The sequence below is a fragment of the Pezoporus occidentalis genome, unplaced genomic scaffold, assembly GCF_034315485.1.
Source record: "Pezoporus occidentalis ecotype Australia unplaced genomic scaffold, CSIRO_AGI_Poc_V1 ctg68, whole genome shotgun sequence".
Classification (NCBI taxonomy): Eukaryota; Metazoa; Chordata; class Aves; order Psittaciformes; family Psittacidae; genus Pezoporus; species Pezoporus occidentalis.
The window spans coordinates 769685-792993 of NW_026916030.1; the positions used below are offsets into that span (position 1 = coordinate 769685).

The 23309-nt window shown below is 49.4% G+C and overlaps 1 protein-coding gene across 2 annotated transcripts in view; it reads left to right on the forward strand.

Annotated features, from left to right (window-relative positions):
• Positions 1–23309, forward strand: part of COL5A1 (collagen type V alpha 1 chain) — a 131114-nt gene that overhangs the window by 11009 nt on the left and 96796 nt on the right. For both annotated transcript variants that reach the window (XM_062641076.1, XM_062641077.1), the window contains exons 2-4: positions 16178–16345; positions 22323–22536; positions 23144–23306. In XM_062641076.1, the coding sequence (XP_062497060.1) occupies positions 16178–16345; positions 22323–22536; positions 23144–23306 (545 nt within the window). The remainder of the gene's footprint in view (positions 1–16177; positions 16346–22322; positions 22537–23143; positions 23307–23309) is intronic.

A 23309-nucleotide genomic window follows, 5' to 3' on the forward strand; every position in this document is an offset into this window, starting at 1 on the left:
GAAATAGCCTGCTCCAGACAGGCCATGGTCCTCACTGTGCCCCTGCGAGCTCTGCTGGTGATGGATGGGCAGCCTGGGAGGAAGGGACATGTGGGGCTGACCGGCCTGAGAGCATCCTCTGTGCTGCCACACTCAGAAACGTTCTGTCATGCACGAAGCCTCCCAGAGCAAGCAGAGGGAGGGATGGATTGATGGATATGGGGCAGAGGATGCTCCATGAGGCAGATGGTAGGGCAGAGGCAGTTGTCACTGGAGAGACTGGTGCTCGACCAAGGGCTGGGTGTGAAAAGCAGAAACCTTTTTCCTTTGTACTGAGGGCTGCAGTGTGATGAGTCTGGATGTCTGCAGGAGCAGGGGTTGAGCCCAATGGCAAGAGGGAAGGGCTGGGACAGGGAGGACTCATTCTGGGTACTGCAGCTCCAGCCTTAGTGGAGCTTCTTCCTGTGGGCTGGTTGGTCCTGGTTAAACTCCTCTTTGATGCCACCAACCTTAGCAGCACTTGAACTGGGTTCACAGCTGCTTTGAATTGGTGCAGTGGTGAATTTGACTTGTGATGTTTTGTGTGAAATAATTGTTTCATTATCCACACATGTAGCAATGGACTTACAACTGGCACTTCTCTGCATGCACATCCTGATGGATTTTGACAGGAATGGGCTGGAGGAGCCAGGGTGGCACCAGAAAAGGGCAGAGTCCTTCCCAAACTCTCATGGGTTTGAGACTTGTATGCAGTCTTTTCTGGGATGTCTGCCTTGATGTCAAAGGGAATGTCTCCTCCCCTCTTGCACTGGTAAGATCTCAGCATGTTAACGAAGGGAAGAGGAACATACTGTGACCTTTGCACTTTTGTAAGGACAAAATCTGTTCTCCTGTAGTAGAAGTCTCTCATCCCTTGGAGTAATAAATGAGGGCATGTAAAATACACCCAGGTTACTTTTGAGCTATTGTGTGTACCCTCTTACAAAGTACTTCATGTCTTGCTTTAGTGATGAATATCAAGCGTGCTCTGTGTGTAAATCAATCTTCTCAAAATATCCGATAACTCCTCTTGGCATTTGCCTTGTCTCCAGACTCCCAGATATTTTCTTACTTGGCTGCTGCCACTACTCAACGCGCCTCGTGCTCATCTATATGGAGTGGTGCTGGGCTGCTGGACTTGTCTGCATGGATTGATGCCTTGATGTGTCATTTACCTTCTCTCCATATGTAAAAATACCAAGCATTACTTACACTCACGAGTGGCTGCACAGATGATTGGAAGCGTCAGCGTGCACTTTTCCAGATGGTGGGAGCATGTTCCTTCATTTATTTCAAATGTCAGACTCAGTGAAATGGATTACTCCCAGACCGAGGTGATGGAGTGAGTCTTGTCTCTGTTTCACCAGCAGTGGGGAGAAGCTGCAGGCTCTGTGGCAGCAGCAGCCCTCAGGAGCTGAAACACCACCACTAAACCATGGCTCCAAGCGCTGTAAAGATCTGGGTTTGCAGCTGGCTGGGGGAGGCTGGGTTGGGTCCTGGGAAGGAAGGAGGGATGTCTCCTGGGGGAAGAATGGCTTGAAATGGTGCGTGAAAGACTGACTGTGTCTTGGGTTTCTTCTCTGTGCATGGCACAAGTGCAGCAGACCCTGGGTAGGGTCTTGGTGTTGCCCTGCTTGTGTTTGCAGTGCAGGTATCTAGGGGCTTGTTCTGGCATCTCCCATTGCGCTCCAGTGAGCTTTATACCTACCCTTAATCTTCTGCCTTCCTACTCCATCTGCAGCAGGATGCTGTGGGGTTTTGTTTGTGCAGTGTCTTCAGTTCTCAGGCTCTTTGGGGTAGCAGTGGTGGAAGGTGGGCAGGGTTGGAGAGCAGTTGCTTTGCTCAGATGTTAGCAAAGCTCCAGGGGCGGACACGGGATTTGGGTGCCTGAGTCAGGGCAATGAAGGACTGAATTTCAGCTTAGCAGCTTCTGGGAATGGGGTTGGTGAGTCTCAGGACAGGCCTGCTGGTGGAAGCAGTAACAGAAAGTGCAGATCTCGGTTAATGTTTCGCTCCAGGGTCTGGGCATCGCGGCTCTGGGAACTCTGGAGCTCTAGGGAATCACTTGGTATTTCATGCAGAGCTGAGGCTTCACAGGAACAATAACTGTGCCTGGGGTTTAAAGTGTGTTAAAGTCCCACCCTGCATCTTGCTTCATGTAAAAAGCACGTTCTTGTAAGGGCTTTTCTAGGTAATTCCTTCTAATAGTGCTCTGCGTTTCTCGAGCACCCTTGTTCCTCTTGGCAGAGGACACCTCGCAGCAGTTATTTAAGCAGGTGGCCAGATTGCCATTTACCTGGCAAGTAGCTGTTACCAGAGAGTTTCTAACCATGCCCAGCTTGGGAATCCCTATTTTAACCCCATGGTCTCTGCTGTGAGCCCTCCCTCCCTTGTCTAGCAGACCCAGAAAAGAACCAGCCCCATCTCCTCTTGCCCTCTGTTGTTTCTCCCCTTTGTACTAAGTACAGTAACGCCCCTGAGCAACCCAGGAATCCTGTTCCCATGATCCCCATCCCTGCACAAAGGATCTCTCCCCTCCCTGCCTTCGGGGTGTTTGAGAACATGTGCCAGTGACCCTTTGCTCTGTATGAAAATAGCTCCTGCCTTTCTGTAGCTGCCTCTTATTTTTTGGTCCTTTAGTTGGACTTTATCCTGTTTGTAGCTGCTCTCTTCCCCTTGACCCTTTGCTTTACCACAGGGGGTATGTTTAGGGGAAGTTTTCCAGCTCCCTTTTCTACCTGAGCATGCCCAGCTGGGCTGGCTCACACGAGTCTTCTCTCCTTGGGTTAAGTTGGAAGGAACTTTAATTGCAAGACTCCAAACTTCCCCGCGTGTTTCCTACTTGTGTGTTGGGAGGTTCCCCTGGGATGAGGCTGCACGCTTGGAGCTGAGATTATCTTTCCATCTGCTTTTGCCCGAAGCTGGCAGCTCTTTGTGACTCCCTCCAACACTCGCTTCCGTGGGTATTTTAATACTGCTCTCATAATTGAATTCGAAATATTCTTAGTGGCATCCTCATTCATCCTGGCTCGCTGCTTTTCAGGGCTCACATCTGAGCAAAGGACCTGGTAACTCCTCATGTGCCGGGAATGGTTTCTCCTTGTGTAGAAGAATCTGTCCCTGCAGTGAGCGATCCCCTCCTGTCAGGGTCCCAGCACAGTGATGCTGACTTGCACCACAGGCGGATGTGCTCTGGTACCCTGGCGATGTACAGCGGAGCTGTTTCCCCACCTCATCAGTATCTCATTAATCAAAATCTCTTTGCTGCTGCTGATCAAAACCCCAGTCTGCACAGGCACAGACTTACCTGGGAGAACACTTCCTGCTGTTTTCAGTGGCCACCCTGGCACAGCATCCTGCAGCCCCAGTTTCTTCTGTGGTCCCCACAGAGAACAGCCCTGCAGATCCACATTCATTCCCTGCCACGGTTACTGTCTCTTCCTCCCTCTGCCTGCAGCTCCTCAGCTGGCTGTGCTGGTACCACCATGGGGGCTGCCATGTGGTGTGGATGTGGTGCAGACTGGCAACGCTTCTGAATGTGTCTTGGAGGCAGCTGCACTTCAAGAGCATCCTTGTTCACCCCTTCACATTGTAAAGGGCTCTTTCTGGTGCCTTTGCCTGTATGATCCTTTTATTTTGTACAATCCCCGACTGGTTTGGGTTAAGGGACCTTAAAGCTCCTCCAGCTCCAACCCCTGCCATGGGCAGTGACACCTTCCACTGGAGCAGCTTGCTCCAAGCCCCTGTGTCCAACCTGGCCTTGAGCACTGCCAGGGATGGGGCAGCCACCCTGGATGTATTGTTCGGGTGCAAAGATGTGCTTGGCAGAGCTGGGTTTTGTGTGCCCTTTAACCGTGGTGCTTTCTAAAGTAACAAAACCCCTTTGAGATGCCTCCAGGAAAACAGGATGACTGATGCATTATCATGGAGGGTCTGCTGAGTGCCTTGGTAGTTGGGGCAGGTTCGTGTACATGTGTCTGGAGGGGAAGTTATGATGCATTTGGGACTGAATGGCAGCAGCAGAGGATCTTCATTTCAGGCTTATAAAGCAAGTTTAATTAACATTTAATGCCAGTGCAGGTGATTCAGGGGAAGTGTATTGGCTGGTCAAGTCAGTACAGCTCAGTGTTCAGAGCTGCAGGTGCACTTCATCTCTCACTGATGCCTCTGACCTTGCTCAAGGCCCTTTATTATGCTGCTTATGATAACAGAACATAAATTTAACAGGAAATGTTGTGAGCCTTTAAAACAAAAAAAAAAGAGGGGATAATGTCAAGGTAAATGTCTGATGGTACAGACAGAAGCGATTAGAAGTGCTTAATATGTCAGGGTATTGATTTCTGTGCTCCTCTGCTCTTTTACCTGCTGCAATTTGTACCCTTTGGAACCGTGAGAACGATGTGGGCTCTGCTTGTGCTATAGTCAAAACCAGTCTATGGATAGTTCAGTGATGCTGAATGGACCATTGAAACCCAGATGGCTTCCAGGGGCTGCCCATCTTAGCGCAGGAGCTGGGTCTCACCCCTGGAGCTTGGGGCTCTGGCACTGAGGCTGGTGTTAGATCTCACTTGGGTGTCTGTGCTGTGATTGCATTGCTCAACATCATGTAAATGACTGCTGCTTGTGCTGTGTTCTTATACAAGTTTGTTTTGATTACCCACCTCTTAGGGACAGATACTGCCAGCCTTCTCACCTTACCGTGAGTAAATTGCCACTTAAGGCATTGGGGTTGTTTGACAGCAAAGTAATGTACTATTCCTCAGTGAGAACAGGGCCTGGAAGTTATCTGGGGAGAGTATGGCTGTGCCAGGCTGTGTGGAGAACCTCAGCTCTGCTCAGCAGTTTTCTTTACAAAGCTGGAGTTTGTTTCCCTGTAGAGAATTCAGTTTTGATGGAAACCTGGTTCTTTGGTGTTAGCAAAAAGCCCAGCTTTTAGCAGCCAGTGTGTCAGTGTTGCTGTTCTGCACTTCGCTGGCTTTAAATGGAGCATCTCTGTAGAGCTGTCCGGTTTCTGCCCTGGAAAATCAGAACAGTTTGGATGAACCATCACTTTACACTCTGGGTCCCCATGCGTCCTCCTTTATACTGCTGATTCCCCCGATCCATGCGCTTGGGTTTAAGGCACTGTGTGAACTAGGATCTGAAGCTTGCTGGCAACCTGGAAGGTGGAAGCCCGCACTGAAGGGGGCCAGTGTCTTGCTGAGCTTCCCTCTCCGTGACTGGAAAGGCAGAGGATATAAAGCAGTGGGAACTGCTGCTCAATGAGCAAAGGGTGAGAGCTGAGCTGCTCTGCACTGGTGTGAGGGACAGGCGTTAATCCCACGGGCTCCCTTTGCCAAGAGCATGCACGTGCCCCCCTTTAGGTCGCCCTGTTTGTTTGGTGTTTTATTCACTTTTCCAGCCTGGAAGTGAAGACTGGCCCTGTTGGAAGCAGGGAGCGGTGCTTTGAGGGGCTCAGCACCCCACTGCTGCCAGGGTCAGCCCATCCATTGCCTGCCATAGTGCTCACCCCATGGCAGTGCCAAGCAGCTCATGTGGTTGCCAAGCTCCTCTTTCAGTGTCACCTCGGTTGCTTGCAGTTAAGATGCACAAGCACAGTTTCCTGAAAGCGCTCGCAGTTTGTATGTGTTAGGGTATAAAAAGCATCATTCCAGCAGCCTGCAAATATTGCAGGCCTGACTGAGCAAAGCTGGGATTGAGCTTTTTAAACCTCCAAGCAGGTTTAGAGGTTGTGCCATGAACCAATTCCAGGCAAGTGGTAATAAGCTTGAGCTGGAATTACCCTTTCCCAGATGAGAGGATTTTGTGCTTCCAGCCTGAGAAAAGATGTCCTGGAGACAGAGCTACTGAAATACACAGCTCTTTTCTTCCCAATAGAGAAATGCAGCCCTGGTGACCACCTTAGCTGAATATTGCAGAAGGAAATCTTCAGTTGCTTCCATGCCTTAGCCGGAACTGGTAGAAAAAAAGTATTTTCATATATTTTTTTGGTGCTTTATGGGAGGTTACCTGGTATTTATTGTCTGCCTTTGCACTAGGAGGGAGCACTAATTGCTTTCTTGCTTGAGTTAAACGGGCTCGCAGCAATTGAGGCTCTCCCTGCACTGCACAGGGTCACCTTTCCATCAGGCTCCACAGGAGCATCCTGCGCAGAGGCTTGTTTGACCAAGCACCAGTGATGAGCCCAGAGGCGGCTCTGAAAAAACCTCTTGGTTGTTTCCTGCTGCCAGAAGGGTTTTCTTACTCTTCCCCTTCATCAGTATACTTGAAGCCTCACCCTAGAACTGGATTGTGCATGTATGTATTCTCAGTACAGGCCACCATAAATACCTCGGTGTGTGTTCATCTTGAAGTGGATTACACTTAGCCACATTATGTTGTGTGCTACTGTAGGACTTCATAATTGGTTTGCTTTGCTGAGCAGCCTGCATGCATTCAGGGAAAGGCTTAGTCCCAAGAGCTCATTATAAAGCAGAGAGGTGCAAGAAATGACTTGTCCAATGCCATAGGACAGTGCTGGTGTTGGAGGTGACAGAGAGCCAGGCGTGGTTCCTAGACGTAGGGAACCTCTTCCCTGTGAGGGTGCTGAGGCGCTGGCACAGGGTGCCCAGAGAAGCTGTGGCTGCCCCATCCCTGGCAGTGCTCAAGGCCAGGTTGGACACAGGGGCTTGGAGCAAGCTGCTCCAGTGGAAGGGGTCCCTGCCCGTGGCAGGGGTTGGGGCTGGATGAGCCTTAAGGTGCCTTCAACACAAACCAGGCTGGGAGCTGCTGTTACTGCCAGCAGCCCCCTAACCCTTTGCCCATCAGTGTTCCCTTTTCCCAGCACACAGCCAGGGGCAGGAGCCATCCCTCCTCCATCCCCCCGGGACCCTTTTCTGAAGGTTCCCTCTCCTGATTGCCCCAGGCGGCAGCGACAGCTCCGGTGCTGCCCATCACTCAAGTACTTCTCCTTGTCAGTACTGCGGGGAGAGCTCGCGGTGATTTTTATAACTGTCATTGGCTTCTAATTAGATGGTTGATGCCAAAGTAATAATAATAAAAGGCTCTTTATTTAAAACAAACCCATGTGAATAATTATGTAAATATTTGTCTGGGCCAGTGTTCGTTCGAGTCCTGGGAAAGCTTTTTGGATGGATACCTTGGATATTTCTTGTTAGCTTTTATAGTAGCGGATTTCAATGAGATGTTATCTTTGGGTTTGAATTCTCCACGTCAAATGGAAGGCCTGAAATGACATCTCGGATATTGGGTGCAGCTGATATTTCCAAGAACAGTGAATGGAGAAATCACATTGTAAACCGTTTAATAGGAAATATGTGAAGGAGGGGACGTAGGCGTGACCCACAGTTTGTAAAGCCAGTTCTTGTCCCTGCGTGACTTGGTCACTGCTGCAAAACACCAGTTGTGGCTGCTGTGGGTTTTGAGCAGATGAAGGCATCGCCTTACAGGAATATTGGTACGTGATGAGCAAAACCCATCATCTCCTTCACATCAGTTCCTGAAGCAGGAGGCTCCTGAGGGAGGATTTGTCTCCCATCCAGGTGGGGCGGTGCAGGGAGGAGGGGCTGGGTAATTTGCACCTCTTCGGCTCCTGATAGCTGCGTGTAATGGAGCTGCTGCTCCGGGGTAATGAGCTGGGTTTCTCCGCTAATGACCGGCGGTCAGAGATCACATGGGGCTGTCAAGGCTGAGCTGCAGGCTCTGGATGTTACCCTAATGCCACTTGATGTGCTCCGTTAACGGCACTAAACCCACTGCCACCGTTTGGTGCTGCTTGGACCGGGGGATGGGGGTGGAATCGTGTGTTTTAATGCAGAACCCCCCAGTGTGCCGTTTCTTAACGTGGGTATTAGGGAAATACACCATGTACACGTGTTTTATTTCTAATGGGACTGGAAATCGGACGGGAATGGGAGCTGGAGTGTTGTGTTTGGATGAGCTGCCTCTTGTGCATGGTTGGACTCAGCAGATTATATATCATTATAGCTGGTACGTAAAAAAAAAAACCCTCAGCTGTTCTGAAGTGAAATAATGTTAATTTCTGGGTGATGCCAACAAAGAAATCCATTTAAACACCTCACCGGGCCAGAGATCTGCTGAATAAATATGGATTAGAACTGAGAAAATCATTAGGAGCCAGTAACCCGGGGGGTGAGTTTCTCCGTGCTTGAGGCAACAGGCTCCTGGGCTGCTCTGTGGTTTCGCTGAGAACTGATGGAACTCACGGCTGTGGGTGGTTAATTCTGCATCTTCGTCCTCCTGCTCTTGCTGTGGAAGCAGGACCCGTGTTGGTGCAGACGTGGGCTGTAAACCTTGCAAAGGGAGGGGGAAAAAACAGGAAAACGAGCTTCAGAAACGGTTCCCATGAAGTCAAGCAGATCCTAACTTGAAATTCACCTTCTGGCTACGTATTTGAGGAAAACAGGATATAGATAAAGAGTAAATGGAAGAGTTCATTGATGAAAGCATTTAAGAGATTTAGTTTTGCATTTCTTTCCCTCTGTCAAAGTATGTGGCAGTGCTGGAAATGGTGTTGGGCTCTATTAGTAACCAATGAAATATTCCGAATGACTTATGCCCGGTCCCATTAACTTTACAGACCCCTAAACCCCACAGCGCCTGAAAATGGGTGTTCAGCTCCGCAGTGAGCGCCCTGGGGCATCCCGGGTGCCGCAAACCTCAGGTTCCGCTCCCTTTGCGGTGAGGAGCCAGCGCAGCGCTGCTGATTCAGCGGCCCGGCTGGCGCTGCGGGGATGCCCCGGTGGGAATGACTGTAATTATGCAGGTGCTTGTGTTAATGTGCTTAATGAGGCTCCTGGATGGGAGATCCGCTTCCAGCACGACAGCAGCGGAAGGGCTGGGCATGGCTATGGGAGGGCTGGAGGGAGGCTGTTTCTATGTATGTTCTTTCCAGACTACCTTGGTTTAGATGGCAGAAGATGCTGAGAGGGAACGTGATCTTCTGCACTGCCCTGCCTTGAGCCGTGTCTCCCTGGTTTCATCGAACGGTGATGCCCTTGTTCCCGGTTCAGTGTGAAATAGCTTTGGGTGCGAAAGGAGGGAGAAAGGTGCTGTCTGTTGTGTTGCAGAGCCCATGAGCAGTGGCTTGCAGGTGGCTGCAGCTGCAGGAGGATGCTCACACTGGCTGCAAGAGGCTTTTCTGTCGGGTCTTCATGTGTGGTTTCCCCCTGTCTGGGAGATGATCGTGTCAGCTTCTCCCTTCCTTGGGAGAGTTGTATCTTCTGCCCCGTTAAAACTGGTTACAAACCTTTAATGTGCTGCAAGATCGGGCCCTAATTAGATCTTGTTGAGCTTTAAGCGGTTCATCATTACAAAGCTCTCTGAAAATGCAAATGCTGTCCCAGTGCCACAACGTCTGGAAACAAGTGCACTCCTTAGAGCAAAGGCAAAAGGTTGAACTTTCCTTTTCCACCTTCAGATACACCTGCAGGAGCCCTGTGTTGCTGGCTTAGGTGCCAGTCCCACACTGGGAACTGAGGAAGGCAGTGTCCTGCAAGGCCCAGGCAGAAAATAATGATCACTTGTAGGAGCAGTGAATGCTGCTCTGATAAAGCTGCTGTTAGCCTGGAGTGAAGCCTGTGTCTCATTGTGTGGCTCTGACTGTGCAGCAGGGTCACAGTAGAGTGTGACAGGACCCAAAGTGATGCTGTTCAGACTGATTCCTTGGGTGCTGTTTCCAACCCTTGCTCATCCATCTCTGTGCTCCCACAAGGCTGAGGCAGTCGGGGCTCTCGCAAGGATTTTAAAGGATGCTTTTCTGAGTAAAGGGTGCAGAGACCTGGGCTGGGAGGCAGGAGGGGAGGGTGCCTGTTCATTTGCTCATAACTTGCATCTCCTTGTGGCTGGCTTCCAGAAACTGCTCCTAAACCCGAGCTCTCTGTAAGACCTCTCAGTTCATCATTCCAAAGATGGAGTCATGCTCCGTCACAGTTTCCTTCTGCAGATCTGCTGAGTGTGTGAGTTTGTAGCTTTAACAGGTTTCAGGCTCCGCTCAGCCTCAGTTGTTTAAAGGGCAAGGCACCAATGAAACTTGTGCTGGAAACCCTTCCAGAAATGTCACAGTGACCCAGAAATACTCGATCCTGATGGGTGGGGGATTGGAAAGCTCCCCTGGGCCCTGGCTGGCTGGGATGGGAGGAGTGGGCAGGGTGGCATGTGAGGCATCCCTGGCCCTGTGAGCAGGGGCAAGGACACGGCTGAAGCTGGTGATTCACCTCATTCTCCTGACCCTGCTGTCAGGAAGGGGCCCATAAAACCTCCTTGGACACTGAACGGTCGCAGTGAGCGCTGACATGGGCTGGGAGCTTGGCTTGGGCTCTGTCTTAAAAAGCTTTGTGCTCTTGAGTGGATGGGGTGGTTTGCTGCAGCGGGGAGGGGGGTGGGAGGAAGGATTTGTGCTGTGGCCCCTTCCTGGGAAGAGCTGGTGATACCCAATGCAAACCCCATCCATCCCTGTAGGGCTGCCCGTGGGCAGGGAAAGGGACCCTGCGCCTGCTTTGCACCCTCAGACCTGCCCTTCTGGGCCCCCTCTGCTGCCCTTTCCCTGCTCTGGATCTTGTTCGTTGCTTTTGACCAGGATTCGTGGGAATGGGGTCAGCAGCTCCTTGGAAAGTGCAGGACCCACCCGTGGGTGCTCTGTTCTGTGCGCTCCTGGCACCCAGCAGCGGCTGCCCCCAGCTTTCGGGTGACGATCTGAAACCCTCGATTCCTTACAGTGAATGGGCTCTTTGCTGCTGTTGCATGGGGCCGGGGCTCCCCCATCCCGAACGCTGCCTGTTCTCTGTGCTTTGTGCCTTTAACTTTCACGTGGCATTTCCAGCAGGGATTTTTTTGCGTGGTTTGATGCCGTTCTGTGGAGAGAGGACGGCTCTGTGCTGGCTCTTGGCTGCTGCCACCACGGCTTTGTTAGAGACCCAAATGATTGATTGATTTAAGAGAAAAAGATTTATGCTCCCAGGAACAAAGATGATTTGATTCTTTGAGTTTAATGTAGTCTTGCAGAGCTGCTCCAGTGTCAGTTTGGGGTTTTTCTTTCCCTTCTGGGATTATGCATACGATCTTTCGAATCCACTCTGCATAATGGTTTCCTTTGTTCACAGTTGGGACTATTTGGGCCTTTAAAACAACCCTATAAGGGGATGACATGAGTCACTGGTGAAATATTCAGCTATCTAGAGCAGTGTGAGTTGCCGCAGCTCTGTTGCAGCTATTGGAAGGAGCTGATGTGCACCAGATGAGCGTCTGACCTCTTTTGTAGCTGGCCTTTTTTGCTGTATTATGCTCCTTCCTAGGGAGCAAACTTTTATATCTTCAGTCCCGCACTTCAGATTCATCAATTCTCCTCCTTAAAATGCCTTTCCTCTTTGTCCAAATATATATTTTCATTTTATTAGGCTGCTGGGATGCTGAAGAATTTAAGGGGCTCTATTAAGTCCCTCCAAAGGATGCTTGAACAATAGCAACTGGAGCTTTACATGCTTATTTCTTAGACTGTATTTTGTCTTAGCCTCTGCCACCTTGTTTTCATCAGTTATCCAAGGGCTGCAGCTAGGTGGTGAAAATTGTTCAGAGAAGAGTAGAAATCATTGAAATTCCACAGGCAGGACCTGGAGACTCCAGGCTCTGTATAAATCCATCGCTAAGTGAAGCACCTTCCAGTTCTCATCTGTGCTTGGCTGTCTCCTATGGGTCTCAGCACAGGAGCCGTTAGCGCTTGGTATTTAATTCCTAGGATAAGCCATGATATCTGTGTCAACCTCTGGGGAGTGAGCAGCCCTGAGCACAGTGGAAGGGCATCCTTTCCTCTGCGCGCTGAACCCTGCTCACCGCAGGTCTGAGTGCGGTCCTCCCAAGGACACAGTTAGTGTTTATTCAGTGCTAAGAATAAACTTCTCTTCCCAGGAATGTGGTTTTGCTGTGCATTCAGGCGGCTCTGTAGCATCCTCCTTTCCTGCTGGAGAAGGTAATGCAGTGAGACAGGGTGGTGCGGTGCCTAATGTTGTTTGCACAGGATATATTGATATTAATGGGGGGAAACATGGCAGTAACTTCATCCTTGTCATCTGGGTGTAGGCAGAGTGCTGCCTTATGCCTCTCGCAATCTCCTCACAATGCAGATGCTGGTGATTTTCTGGTTTAAAGACAAAACAAGGAGAAAGAAGGGGATTTAAGCAGTTGGTTTATTGTGGGCAGATCAGCTGCAGTGGATTGCTTTGCTTTGGCTGGGAAAATGTTTCTTTTTCCCCCACCTTTCTGTGGGATTTAAGGTACTTTTCAAGGAGATGCTGCTCTTGAAATAATCCTTATTCACTTTATCTACTGTAATGACTTGCTGCAGGATAAGATGGAGAGTTTGTTTTATATTGTGTGTTCATATAGGGAGGCTTTGCTCCCAGGAAACCTGCATCCCTTGGATATAAATGCCAGACTGGTGGGTTCTGTATTAAATGATGAGAAAGCTGCAGAAGGCACCTGGGATGAGCTGGGAACATAAATGCTTATTCATTCCTCACCTTGTGACCTCAATTATTTAGCAATAATTGCACATAAACCATAGTATGACCAAGTGCTGTGTCATTAAGTCCTGAAGGTCTTTGGATGCCCTTTAGCTGTTATGAAACCAAATGTAGAAGAACGGTTCTCCACTGCTAAGTTTGGTGACCTATTCTTTAGACACCCACATGTCTTGGTGGTTGTATTACTACAAGGACAGGTCAGCTGTGCACCATGAATGTGTCTCGGGATGCTGGTGAGATTTTTGCTTCCATTTTGAAGGGTATTATAAGGCAAAAAGTTGAAGAAAGGGGGTATTTCTAGGGATGTGTTCAGTGAAGATGCTGAAAGCTTGTGAGTGGGACGTGTGTAATTTCAGTTTATTAAACTGCTTTGCTAAAACCTTTTCAGCTTCTGGTCCATTGAGATCTTTGGGGGCCTCCTGCCCATTTACAAAAGGCAGTTGGAAAAGCAAACCTGTTTTCAGCAGTGCACCAAGTGTGCAGCATCCTTTATGGCTCCCCTGGACAAGGGGTCTGTGGAGAGGAGGATGTAGGTGCTGCCTCACTTGAAGTATGCAAACCACTGCAGGTACAGCTCTTACCACAGCGAGGACACCAGCCTGGTTGGGAAACTGGTTTCTTGTTGACTGGTGGGTGCGTGGTCCAGGCCCATGGAGGAAGGAGCAGGTTGGACATGGTGTGGGAAAGCATCCCCTGCTTTTCTTCCTGCAAACCTTCTTGAAGGGTTGGCTTTGAGCTCTGGGGGTGTCCAGGCAAAGCTTTTCCTGAGCCGCCAAATGAATGTGGCGGAACCCTAAAGAGTTTGGGCAGGTTTCCAGATGTAAAATGGGAAGTAATGCTCAGACTTGTTCCAGGGCTCTCCACGCTGCTGGGTGCAGGCGTCTGGGGCAGCCTCTGGCCCCAGTTTGGCTATTTGGCTATTTAGGGTTTGCCTCTGTGTACTGGGTCCGTTGCCACCCTCCTCTGGCTCAGCAGGACCTGGTCCTTGGGAAGCCCTGTGCATCTCGTGAAAGAAGGATCCAGTGTAACGCTGCATAGTAATGTCATTCATGAAGAGCAAGGAAAGAAAAAAGCTTTCATAAAGCAACAGCTAATTCAGTCCTCGGATGAAGGCCAAGTTCAGTGCAAGCTTGCAAGGAATACCCTGTAGGACCTGGTTTTGGTCAGTCTGGTCTCTGTCCAGTGTGCACGGTGCTGTCGGAGCTCCTAACAGGAGCTTGCTGAGTTTAGATTTGGCTGAAAAGTCCAGGGAAATAAATAAACTGATGAGCTGGGCAGGAATCGGAGCTGCTCCTGTGGGGAGCTCATCCTTCTGGAAGGAGCTGGAGACTTTCATGCTGTTTAAGTCCTACTCCAACTGATTTCTTAGTGATGAAGAGTAACACGAGTGCTCTGTAGGGCTTCAGCTGCCTCCTCGCATCCTCTTTGGTTTCCAAGAGCAAGCAGAGATGAGGCATTCATGCACATCTGAGCAGAGGTTATTTCCTCTCCTGCTGGTTACCTGTGGGGTTTGTAGTTTGTTTGTGCAATACCCAGACTATTCTATTTCAATATCTTGCTTTGACCTAATCCATCATCCTTATGGAGGTATAGGGGATCTTCCTGTAAAATGAGGATGAATTAGTTACATGTTGTGTTTGGAGGCTCTCAGCTTGTGTTTGAATCACCCCTTACACAAGTGCTGCACCAAGGTTCTGATAATGAGGGTGGTGTTGCTCAAAGGGCTCTAAGCACAGCATGAAGTGCTGAGCCTGCTACCTGTTTGCAGCAGGTCCAGCTTCACTGAATGCCCATCACCATGCTCTGACCTCTGTGGGAGCTTTTGGCAAGCATTCTGTTCGTGTGTAGAGCTGCTGAAATCCTCTGTTTTCATGTCAACCTCCCTGTCAGTGCGCTGCACTTTAGCTATAAGATGATCACAGTGATGAGCAGCACTTAACTCATCCAGCACTGTACACTTCTCCCCTGTGAGACCCCATGACTGGCTGTGCTGACTGCCGGGGCTCCCTTGACACAGGAGATGATGCTCACGCAGGCTCTGTCCCAACAGCAGCCGCGCTTTTGGACGATGGGCTCCTCTGCAGAGGTTTCTGTTCCTGCCTTCCCGCTCTGCAGGATGGTTTATGTGCAGTGCTGTGAGCGAGGCGCAGACCCCTGCACCCTGCGTGGGGACCGGGCTGATGTCAGGACTCTGGAATTCGCATCCCCTCCCCCTTGCCTTTGCCTTTTCCCCCTCTCCTCCCTAAATCCACGTTGGAGGCAGCTTAGGAGCTGGCTCATTTGAACCTCTTGGAGCACAGGGAGGTAACTGGAAGCAGATCTGGAGCTTGGTTGTAATTTTAGTTGTTTAAATGCAGCTTGGGCTCTATGTGTGCAGATATTTCTGTGTGCAATGAAACATGATTGAAGGCGGTGGGAAGATCCAAGTGTCAAGGACAGCTTAGACAAATGTGTGTCATCCATATACTAACAGGAATGAGGGATGAGGAAGCAGCACAGCTGTGTGCTGCGCAGGCCAGGCCCTCAGCTGGTTTATCTGCAGCATTGGCTTGGATCTGCCATATGTTTGTAATCTCTCATTGAGAGCCCAGCTTCTCAGGATTGTGGAAACTTCTAAACACTGCCTAACAATGTACACGGATTTTCCATGCAAATATTAGGCTGATCTTCTTGGTAACCAAAACTTTTCATATTGTAAAAGATCTGTTCATGCTCTTTCTTTCCAGTGCCTGGGGTGTTTGTGTTCGGCGCTGATGGCCGAGCTGTAGCCCTTCCCCATGGATGGAGCCAGTCGCATGTGGCACATCCCTTGCAAATCCTCTCCGTCTTTCCTGCACTGGGAGATGTCCTTTTTGCAGCAGCAGGAATGCCACACACCTCTCTGAATGCAATTGGGCTATTTGTGATCATTCTATGAGCTGCATCCCTGCCTCGTGTTGCCTTGTCTCGCCCCGGGCAGGGTTAGATGCTGGGCTCAAATGCTGCGAGGCTCTGGGCAAGCCCATGGGCAGCAGGACCAGCCATCAGCATCAAAGCACCACGCTGGGATCCTGCTCTGCCATAACCCTCCGAGGCATGGCTCGTGGTTGACCTGTTACCCCATCAGTGTGAGCTGGTGTGTGGTTGTTTTGTGTGGTGTGTGTGACCCTCCAGGGAAGCTGGTTCAGGTGTTTGCTTCAGAACAGCTTTTTGGATCAACCAACTTAGGAAAAAGGAATGGGAATGTTTGCATCAGCATGAGGGCAACTTCTGATTTAAAGCCTTTCTCTGGGATCATGAATTTCCTGTCAATGCTTAATCTCCAGGAGGTACTTGAATAATGGAGATTGAGTGAAGACATCCAGCAAATCTAACTTCTGTAGCTGACAGTGTGCTCTCCCTTCTGCCCTAGTGCAGACAGCTGCTCCTCTCTGCACTGAATTAGCATTTCTGACCAGCAGCACAGCGTCCTGGCTTTGAAGCTGGTATTAGCAATGTATTTGCAGATGTATTGAAAACATATTTCATCTGGTTTTAGAACTGTGATGATTGATTTGTGTGATGCTGACTAATACCGATTTGGATCTGAACAAGCACCACTCCTGTTGCCTGCTAATTCTTGTTTTCTCCTTTTCTTTCTACAGCTGAACCTGCAGACCTCTTGAAGGTATTAGATTTTCATAATTTACCTGATGGTATAACAAAAACAACAGGGTTTTGCACAAGCAGAAGATCTTCAAAAGAAGCAGATGTTGCTTACAGAGTAACAAAAGATGCTCAGCTTAGTGCACCGACAAAGCAGCTGTATCCTGGTGAGTCCACGGTTTTATCTGTCATATGGAAATACCTGATGCTTTTCTCAGATTCTACAGGCACATGTAGGGCACTGCATGATTCCTTCTCTTTCCAAGTGTGCTTGGATAATCCCTTGGGAAGCAGGGAGTGATTCCACTGCAAACATTCAGCTGTCAAATAACATCCCAGTGAGCGGTTCTTTTATCATTGCACTTGCACATGGTGATGGGCTTCACGGCAGATGTGGCCAGTGCCTACATCTGTTCTTCCCATGCTAGGAAGCTTCTACTGTCTCATTATCACCGTGATGTCCAGCTGGGGAGAGAGACTTGGAAGATGCAAAAGAACGCAGACTGCATGGTGTTTGTGGCGTGCCAAGCACAGTGGGGTCTTACTCTGTGGCTGCGGTGTCTCTCGCAGCATAAATAATCACCGTGTAAAAACCAGACTGCCCCATGAGAACAGATGTCCCAAGGGAAGAAGTCTGAAGAAATGGGAGGCTCACTGGGGAAAGCCACTAAGATGCAGAAGTTCACAAAGCCATTGAAGCGTTTGGGCTGCTGCTGCTTCATTTGTCACTGAGGATGCACTGGGGTTTAATTTTTCAGCCCAATGGGCAATCAGTGCTGCAGAGTAAAATGTGCTTGTAAAAAGACCTGACACATTATAGACCCAAACTACTCACTGCCCAGAAGCTTCAGTCTTGAGCATATACTGTACAGGTACCATAAGGACCACTGCTGCATCCCTGTTTTACATGGGGGAGCGCAGGGATGCTGGCAGTAGGCATGGTTTGTGGACTTTGTAGGTCTGAGGAAAGTACCTTTGCTGAGGAAGGTTTAGCAATGAGGCAGAAAGATGCTGGGTGTAAGTGCTCTGTGAAGCAGTGATGACTTAAGCAAAGCAGACACACACACACATCTTCCTTTGGTGTGTGTGAGAGAACTAATGGTAAAAATGCATTAGCTAGATCCCTGGTAATGTGCTGTGCCACCACTTTTAATGAGCATGCTGTATCTATTAGAGCCAGCCTGTCAGTGGCCTGACCGAGGACACTGAGGCTGCACTGCTGCTGCGCTGGCATCCTCCAGCCCTGTATTTCTTTCATTGCATCTGTTATCATTAAGGTTGTTTCCAGACTTCATTATCATCCTGCTGTGACAATAAGCAGGTGAATTCTGTTTAACCTGTGGTGAGCAGGAGCATACCCTGTGTCTCGCATATGGGATGAGAGCATCTGTGCCTGTGCTGTGGGCTGGTAACCCTCCATGGCACAGTTAACCCTTAGCAAAGCAGCTGCGTGGCTTTGCCTGAAGCCCTGTTTCAGTGTCTGCAGAAGTGCAGAACAGACCCTGGATTTGTCCTTATTGCTGCCTGGGGCAGGGCACTCCCTTCTGACTATAGATGGTACCATCATGTGCTCAGCTGCACCCCTCAGCCAGGTTCTGCCCATGTTCCAGAGCATTGTGCCTGTAGATGTGTGGGATATTCATCCCAGGGATGAACATTCATTCAGGAGCCCTGCAGTGGCCCCTGCATTCATCCATCTGTCCCAAGGCAAGATCAACTCAACCTGACCAGTGCATGTCTGACCACTTTGATGTACTCTCTTTCTATGTACCTGAAAGGGCTTGAAGTTTTGGCCTAACTGGCATCTTCTGCTTCAGAAGTGCTTCAAGAAAGTGGTTCCAGTTTGGAATGTACAGCTGTAGTGGATTTGAGAGCTTTCCAGTAGTTGTCGTAGCCACTGTGAAATGTTGCCTGATCACCACTAGCAAACAGTGGTGATCCCAGGAAATAAAGACAAGGATGGAGTACTCTGATTAATGTAGTAAGGAGAGTGGATGGCACCAGCTATGACAGAGGTTAACAGAACAAGACAACGTGCGGAACTGAAGCACGGTGACAGGAGAGAACTCGGCATCGTAGGAGATTGGCTTACTGTTGTCCCACCTTACTTGCATGTCCTCATTGAGTTCTTGGTTCTGCACCTGCTGTCATCCTTGGGTGAGAACATCTGGATGGTGTTTCCTTGTGTCATCGAGCAACTTTTCAGTCATTTAATCATCTGGACAGCCATGGAGTGATGGAAGCAGCTTTGTCCCTCTCTGGAGGCTTGCAAAGGCATTGAGTCTTCTCTGCAGTTTGCTAAGGAAATGGGAAGAGTGAAGAACCCCCAGTGTTTTCCATCAGATGAACAGATGTTTGCTCAGTGCATCTCCATAGCTGGATGTGACTTCAGCTCACACCACCAAATGAATGAGAGAGGAGATAAAGATGATAAAGTAATTGCAGTGCAGCATACCAGGGGAATGTGGGTTTAGTGATTTCCTATTAACAGGCGGGTTATAGAGCACCCAAGGCAAATGCACACTGCATGAGATGGTTTGTGCTCATTAGAAGCTGGTGCTTTTCTAAGATGGCAATTTGATGGGCTTTGCATTCTGCTGCCACAGCCGGCAAAGCAAGATACATGTAAAAGTTTATCTGTTTCTACACGCTCACAAGTGTGAGGAGTCCTGCTGCGGTGCTCTTGGTCCTCGCTCCCTCAAGTTCTGCTTCCCAGCAAAAGCAGAGGCAAGAAAGGCAAAGTTGTCAGTGGCAAACAGCAAAATGTCATTTGCATTCTTCAAGCAAACTCATGCTCTCCACACTTCCTGTGGGTGTCTGCATATGCGCATGTTTAAGAGCTCAGACCTCTCTGTAACAGCTCAAGCAGCCCTCTCTGAGGAAAACAAGTCATTCTGAAGCTGAGTCTGCTCAGATGAAGGCCGGAAGTTGGTGGCACCGTTGAAGAGCTGTTTCCCCCTGAAGAGCGGCTCTGGGAATGACACCATCTCCACAACGGATCTGCTTTGTGTTTGTGTTGGGAGCTGGCTCGGCTCGTTGCTTTTGCTGACTTTTTGCTATTCAGCAGCTAAAGCTTTTCTTCCTTCGCAGCTCAGCAGCGGGGCTCGTTATTTCAGGCTGTGTCTGGCTACACCTGCAGGGTCTGGGTTAAGACGGTCCTATCTGTCCCTGTCCTGAAGAACATGAGCTGGTACAGAAGCCTTTAGTTCCTGGTCCTGGTGCTCGGGATAGCAGCAGCTCAGCCTGGCTCTGCTGGGTTGCATACTGGGGCATAGCAGGGGTGCAATGCGCTCAAGTGAAGCGCACAGCATTGATGTGCTGTGCAGGAGCTGTGTGGGGTGGAGGGGTCTGTACCCACCTTGGACCTCCTCAGCTCTTCCCAGGGCTCCACCTGCAGAACTGGGGTCTTAACCCTTCGCTGCCTTGCAGGAGGTTGCATGTGGTGAATGTGAAAGGACTTGGCCACGGGGTAGGAAAGTGATGCTGAGCTAAATCCACCATTGGAGCAGTGCTGTTCAGTGCTGTTGAGTGATGGGATGGATGTGCAGCATCTCTCAGCATGAGCTCGTTTGAAGAAATGAATTGAAGATAAGGGCTTAATCCCAGACCCAGTGTTGAGGGGTTGTCTCCATTGTCTGTATCAATTGACCCAAATCCGCTTGTATTTATTACTCTGTATTTATTAGTACTTATTAATGCTTCGTATATTTATTATGATGCATTTATTAGTATTGCTGCTGGTGTGGCTGTGTTTCCATACATCATTCAATAGCCTGGGCCACTTCTAGCTGTGACAGTGAAGCCATTGTTGTTTTGCCAGCACAGCAGAGCAGTACAGAGTAATGTCAGCTATAATTCATCCATTATGGTTATTTGGGTTGAAAAACTCGCATCGCCATGGAGACATCTTAATAGTGAAAAAAAAATTAAAAGCAGCTTTTTTAATGAGTTGGCAGCCTGTCCAGGCTGAAGGTACCATTGTGGCTTCCTAATGACATTTTGGACATGAGCTATTTTTCATAAAAGGCCCAAAACTGTAGCCTGTAATTGGAACCAGGAAGGCGTATGGTCTTGATTCAGCTCTACAGGAGGATTTGTGTACAGCAGGAGGGAGATAAAGCTCAGTGGTTCCTATGGGAGGCAGGATAATAGGATGCCTGCATTTGCCAAACATCTAGGTCTGTGTCCTAGGGGGAAATCAGGCTATAATCATGGCATTTAATTACTGGCCGTGAGTCTTCTATTCAGAGCACTGCCTTATGTTTCTTTCCAAAGGCTGCTCAACCAAGGTGAGGGATATTAACTTGGTGCAAACAGTGTGTGTCTCTGTAGGTATCCTCAGCTCTCCCCCTCTGTGTCCTCTGTTTGCACAAGCTGTTTGTAGCAGTGCTGGGTGTGATGCAGTAGAGCCTGCTCCTGCCTCCCGCTCCCTGTGCTAGGCAGGCAGATGCATTCAAACCACTGTTCATAGAAGCTAAAGCAAGTCCCAGGCAGAAGAGGAGAGGTTAAGCACTTGCTGGTTTGCTGTGGTCAACACTCCCATGGTCCTGGTCCCGTCCCTGGGTCAAAATCCCTTATGGAGCCCTGAGGTGCTACCTACAAAAAGCCTGCAGGGGTGCAGGAAGTGGATTTGAAGCTTATGGGCACGGAGCTCGACAGCTGTGGTGGTTCACATGGCTGCGTGTCTGCAGGTTGGAGCTGAGGGCTTGTGGGGTTCCCGTCCCTGCTTGCCGCTGGCTGCCACACGTCGCTGGTCCCAGCACAGCCTGTGGTGCCTGTGGCCCGGCTGCCCCACTTTACCCTGCCAGGGTTTAAGATTTCTCAAGCAGATACCCAGGGGTACAATGCAGCCCTTGTTTCTGAAAGCCTGGACCTCAAAGGCAAGATCCCCTGCAAGTCTCACGCTGTTGAAATGCAGCATCTGAGCAGGTTGTGCCCTGTGGGTCCCCTCTTCAGTCATCATTTGAGCAAGAAATCCCCTTTACTGCTCCTTCTGGTGTTTTTAAGTGTCCAGTTTGGGACGTGCACCCAGGATGTTCAGTTTGGGTTCATCTTCCCAGGCTGAATGGCAGAGAAGTCCCAAGTTAGGGGAGTTGTGTCCAGCCCTGGGTGTGATCTGTGACTCGAAAGCTGACCTGCATTTGTCTTGTGTTTCGGGGGACTGACCCTTCCTCCTGTGCAGAGCATCTGCTCTGTGCTGACAGTGCTTGCTCCATACTTGAAGCTTCCAAACCTTGCAGAAACACAGACAGGAATTGCCTGAGATCAGACAGGTTGGCTCTCCTGAGTGCAGAAAGAGCTAGGAAACACTGTCTGCTTTTTAACATGCACACAAATCCGTGTCTCCTGCTCACTGCCAGGTTTATTTCTGTTTGCAGATCTTTCTGTCTGCTCCGGTCCTGAAAGCCGAAGGCACAGACACCGTTCTCATCTGGAGCACACACAACCTGATGCAACTTCCCTGCTCCCTTAAATAAACCCCTTCAGTGTTGTGTGTGCTGAACTGGCACCGGGCTGCTTCATTTCCTCTGTCCCTCCGACATCTTGTTAATTTGGGGACCTCATGATATGTGAAACAAAGTCTTTGCCTTGTCTCCTAAAAAGCTCTAGAACACGCTAAGGGTCAAGTGCAAATAGCACAGATTTAAACCAGCAGGGTTTTTAGAGTCCCTGTTTCCTGGCGCTATGGTCTCATCCCAAAACAGCAGATCCCTTGCCATCCTTTGCTTGCAAGTTCAAAGATAGGGTGGCTTTTGGCTCTGTGAGAGATTGCAACAAGGGCTGGAAAATGGCTTTCTGCTCATAAATGAATGATGCTCAGAGATGCTCAATTCTGTGCTTGGCTTTTTAATGTGCCATTAGAGCAGGTAGCCCCTGGGGGACTCTGCTCTACACTGGTTTTGCTGGTGCAATCTACTTTGGGGTGCAGCCCATCCCAATCCTTTATCCCAACAGGCTTTGGGGGGGAAGCCTGATCTTCACCTGGCAACTAAGATGCTGCCCCATATTTTTCGGGCTGCTGATCTGCACACATCTGGAAAGATAAACCAGAGGTGTCCCCAGGGGTTATTAGGCAACAGCACTGCTTTGGTAGGGTTTAATCGTCAAAGAAACCTGACTAACCTCTTTGCTTTTCCACTCCAGCTTCCCCATTCCCAGAGGACTTCTCCATTCTAACCACTGTAAAAGCGAAGAAAGGAGGTCAGTCCTTCTTGATCTCAATTTACAATGAGCAAGGGATCCAGCAAATTGGTGTGGAGTTGGGTAGATCTCCTGTATTCCTGTATGAAGACCATACAGGAAAGCCAGGCCCAGAAGACTATCCTCTCTTTAGAGGCATTAACCTAGCAGATGGCAAGTAAGTGAAACTTTGTGCACGAAGGAAAAAGTACGTTGTCTATATGAATACCAGCATGTTGAACGTTGTGTACTCTAGGAGTCATGTATGTTTAAATGTATGTACGCACCTCTGACTACTGCCAAGTGTCCTAAGCTTGAGCTTTGAATCAACACTGCACCTGCAAGGTGACAGACACCACTCAGTGCAAATTGTCTGGCACTTATGGGGGCAGGAACAGTGACTTCTGTTGCAAAGAGCCTGAAGAAATCGGTTTGTCTTGGAAAACCCGACTGGGTCTTTTGCAGGACGTGAGGAGGGTGGAAAAGGGGAATAGCCAGGGAGTTATTGGTGGGGTTTTCCCCTCTGCTTCTTTCTGAAGCCAGAACTGGTGTGCTCCTACCAGTTCTGGAGGGATGAGAAGTGAATGGCATCGTCTGTCGATCAGCCTCTATTGCAAGTGTAATCTTTAGGGTCTCCCCGGGATGGTTTTCATGTGGTTGCAGATGGTGGCTGGCATGAAGATTTGCAGAACACCACTTCGTGAAAGCTTCGTTGTTATACCATTGTTAGCTTGTCCTTGAAAGCCCAGGGCTCTGTTTAACACATCTGGGGGCTGTTCTTCTAGGTGGCACAGAGTAGCTATCAGTGTGCAGAAGAAAAACGTCACCTTGATTTTGGACTGTAAAAAGAAGATAACTAAGTTCTTGGACAGAAGTGACCATCCCATCATTGACGTCAATGGCATCATTGTATTTGGAACAAGGATATTGGATGAGGAAGTCTTTGAGGTA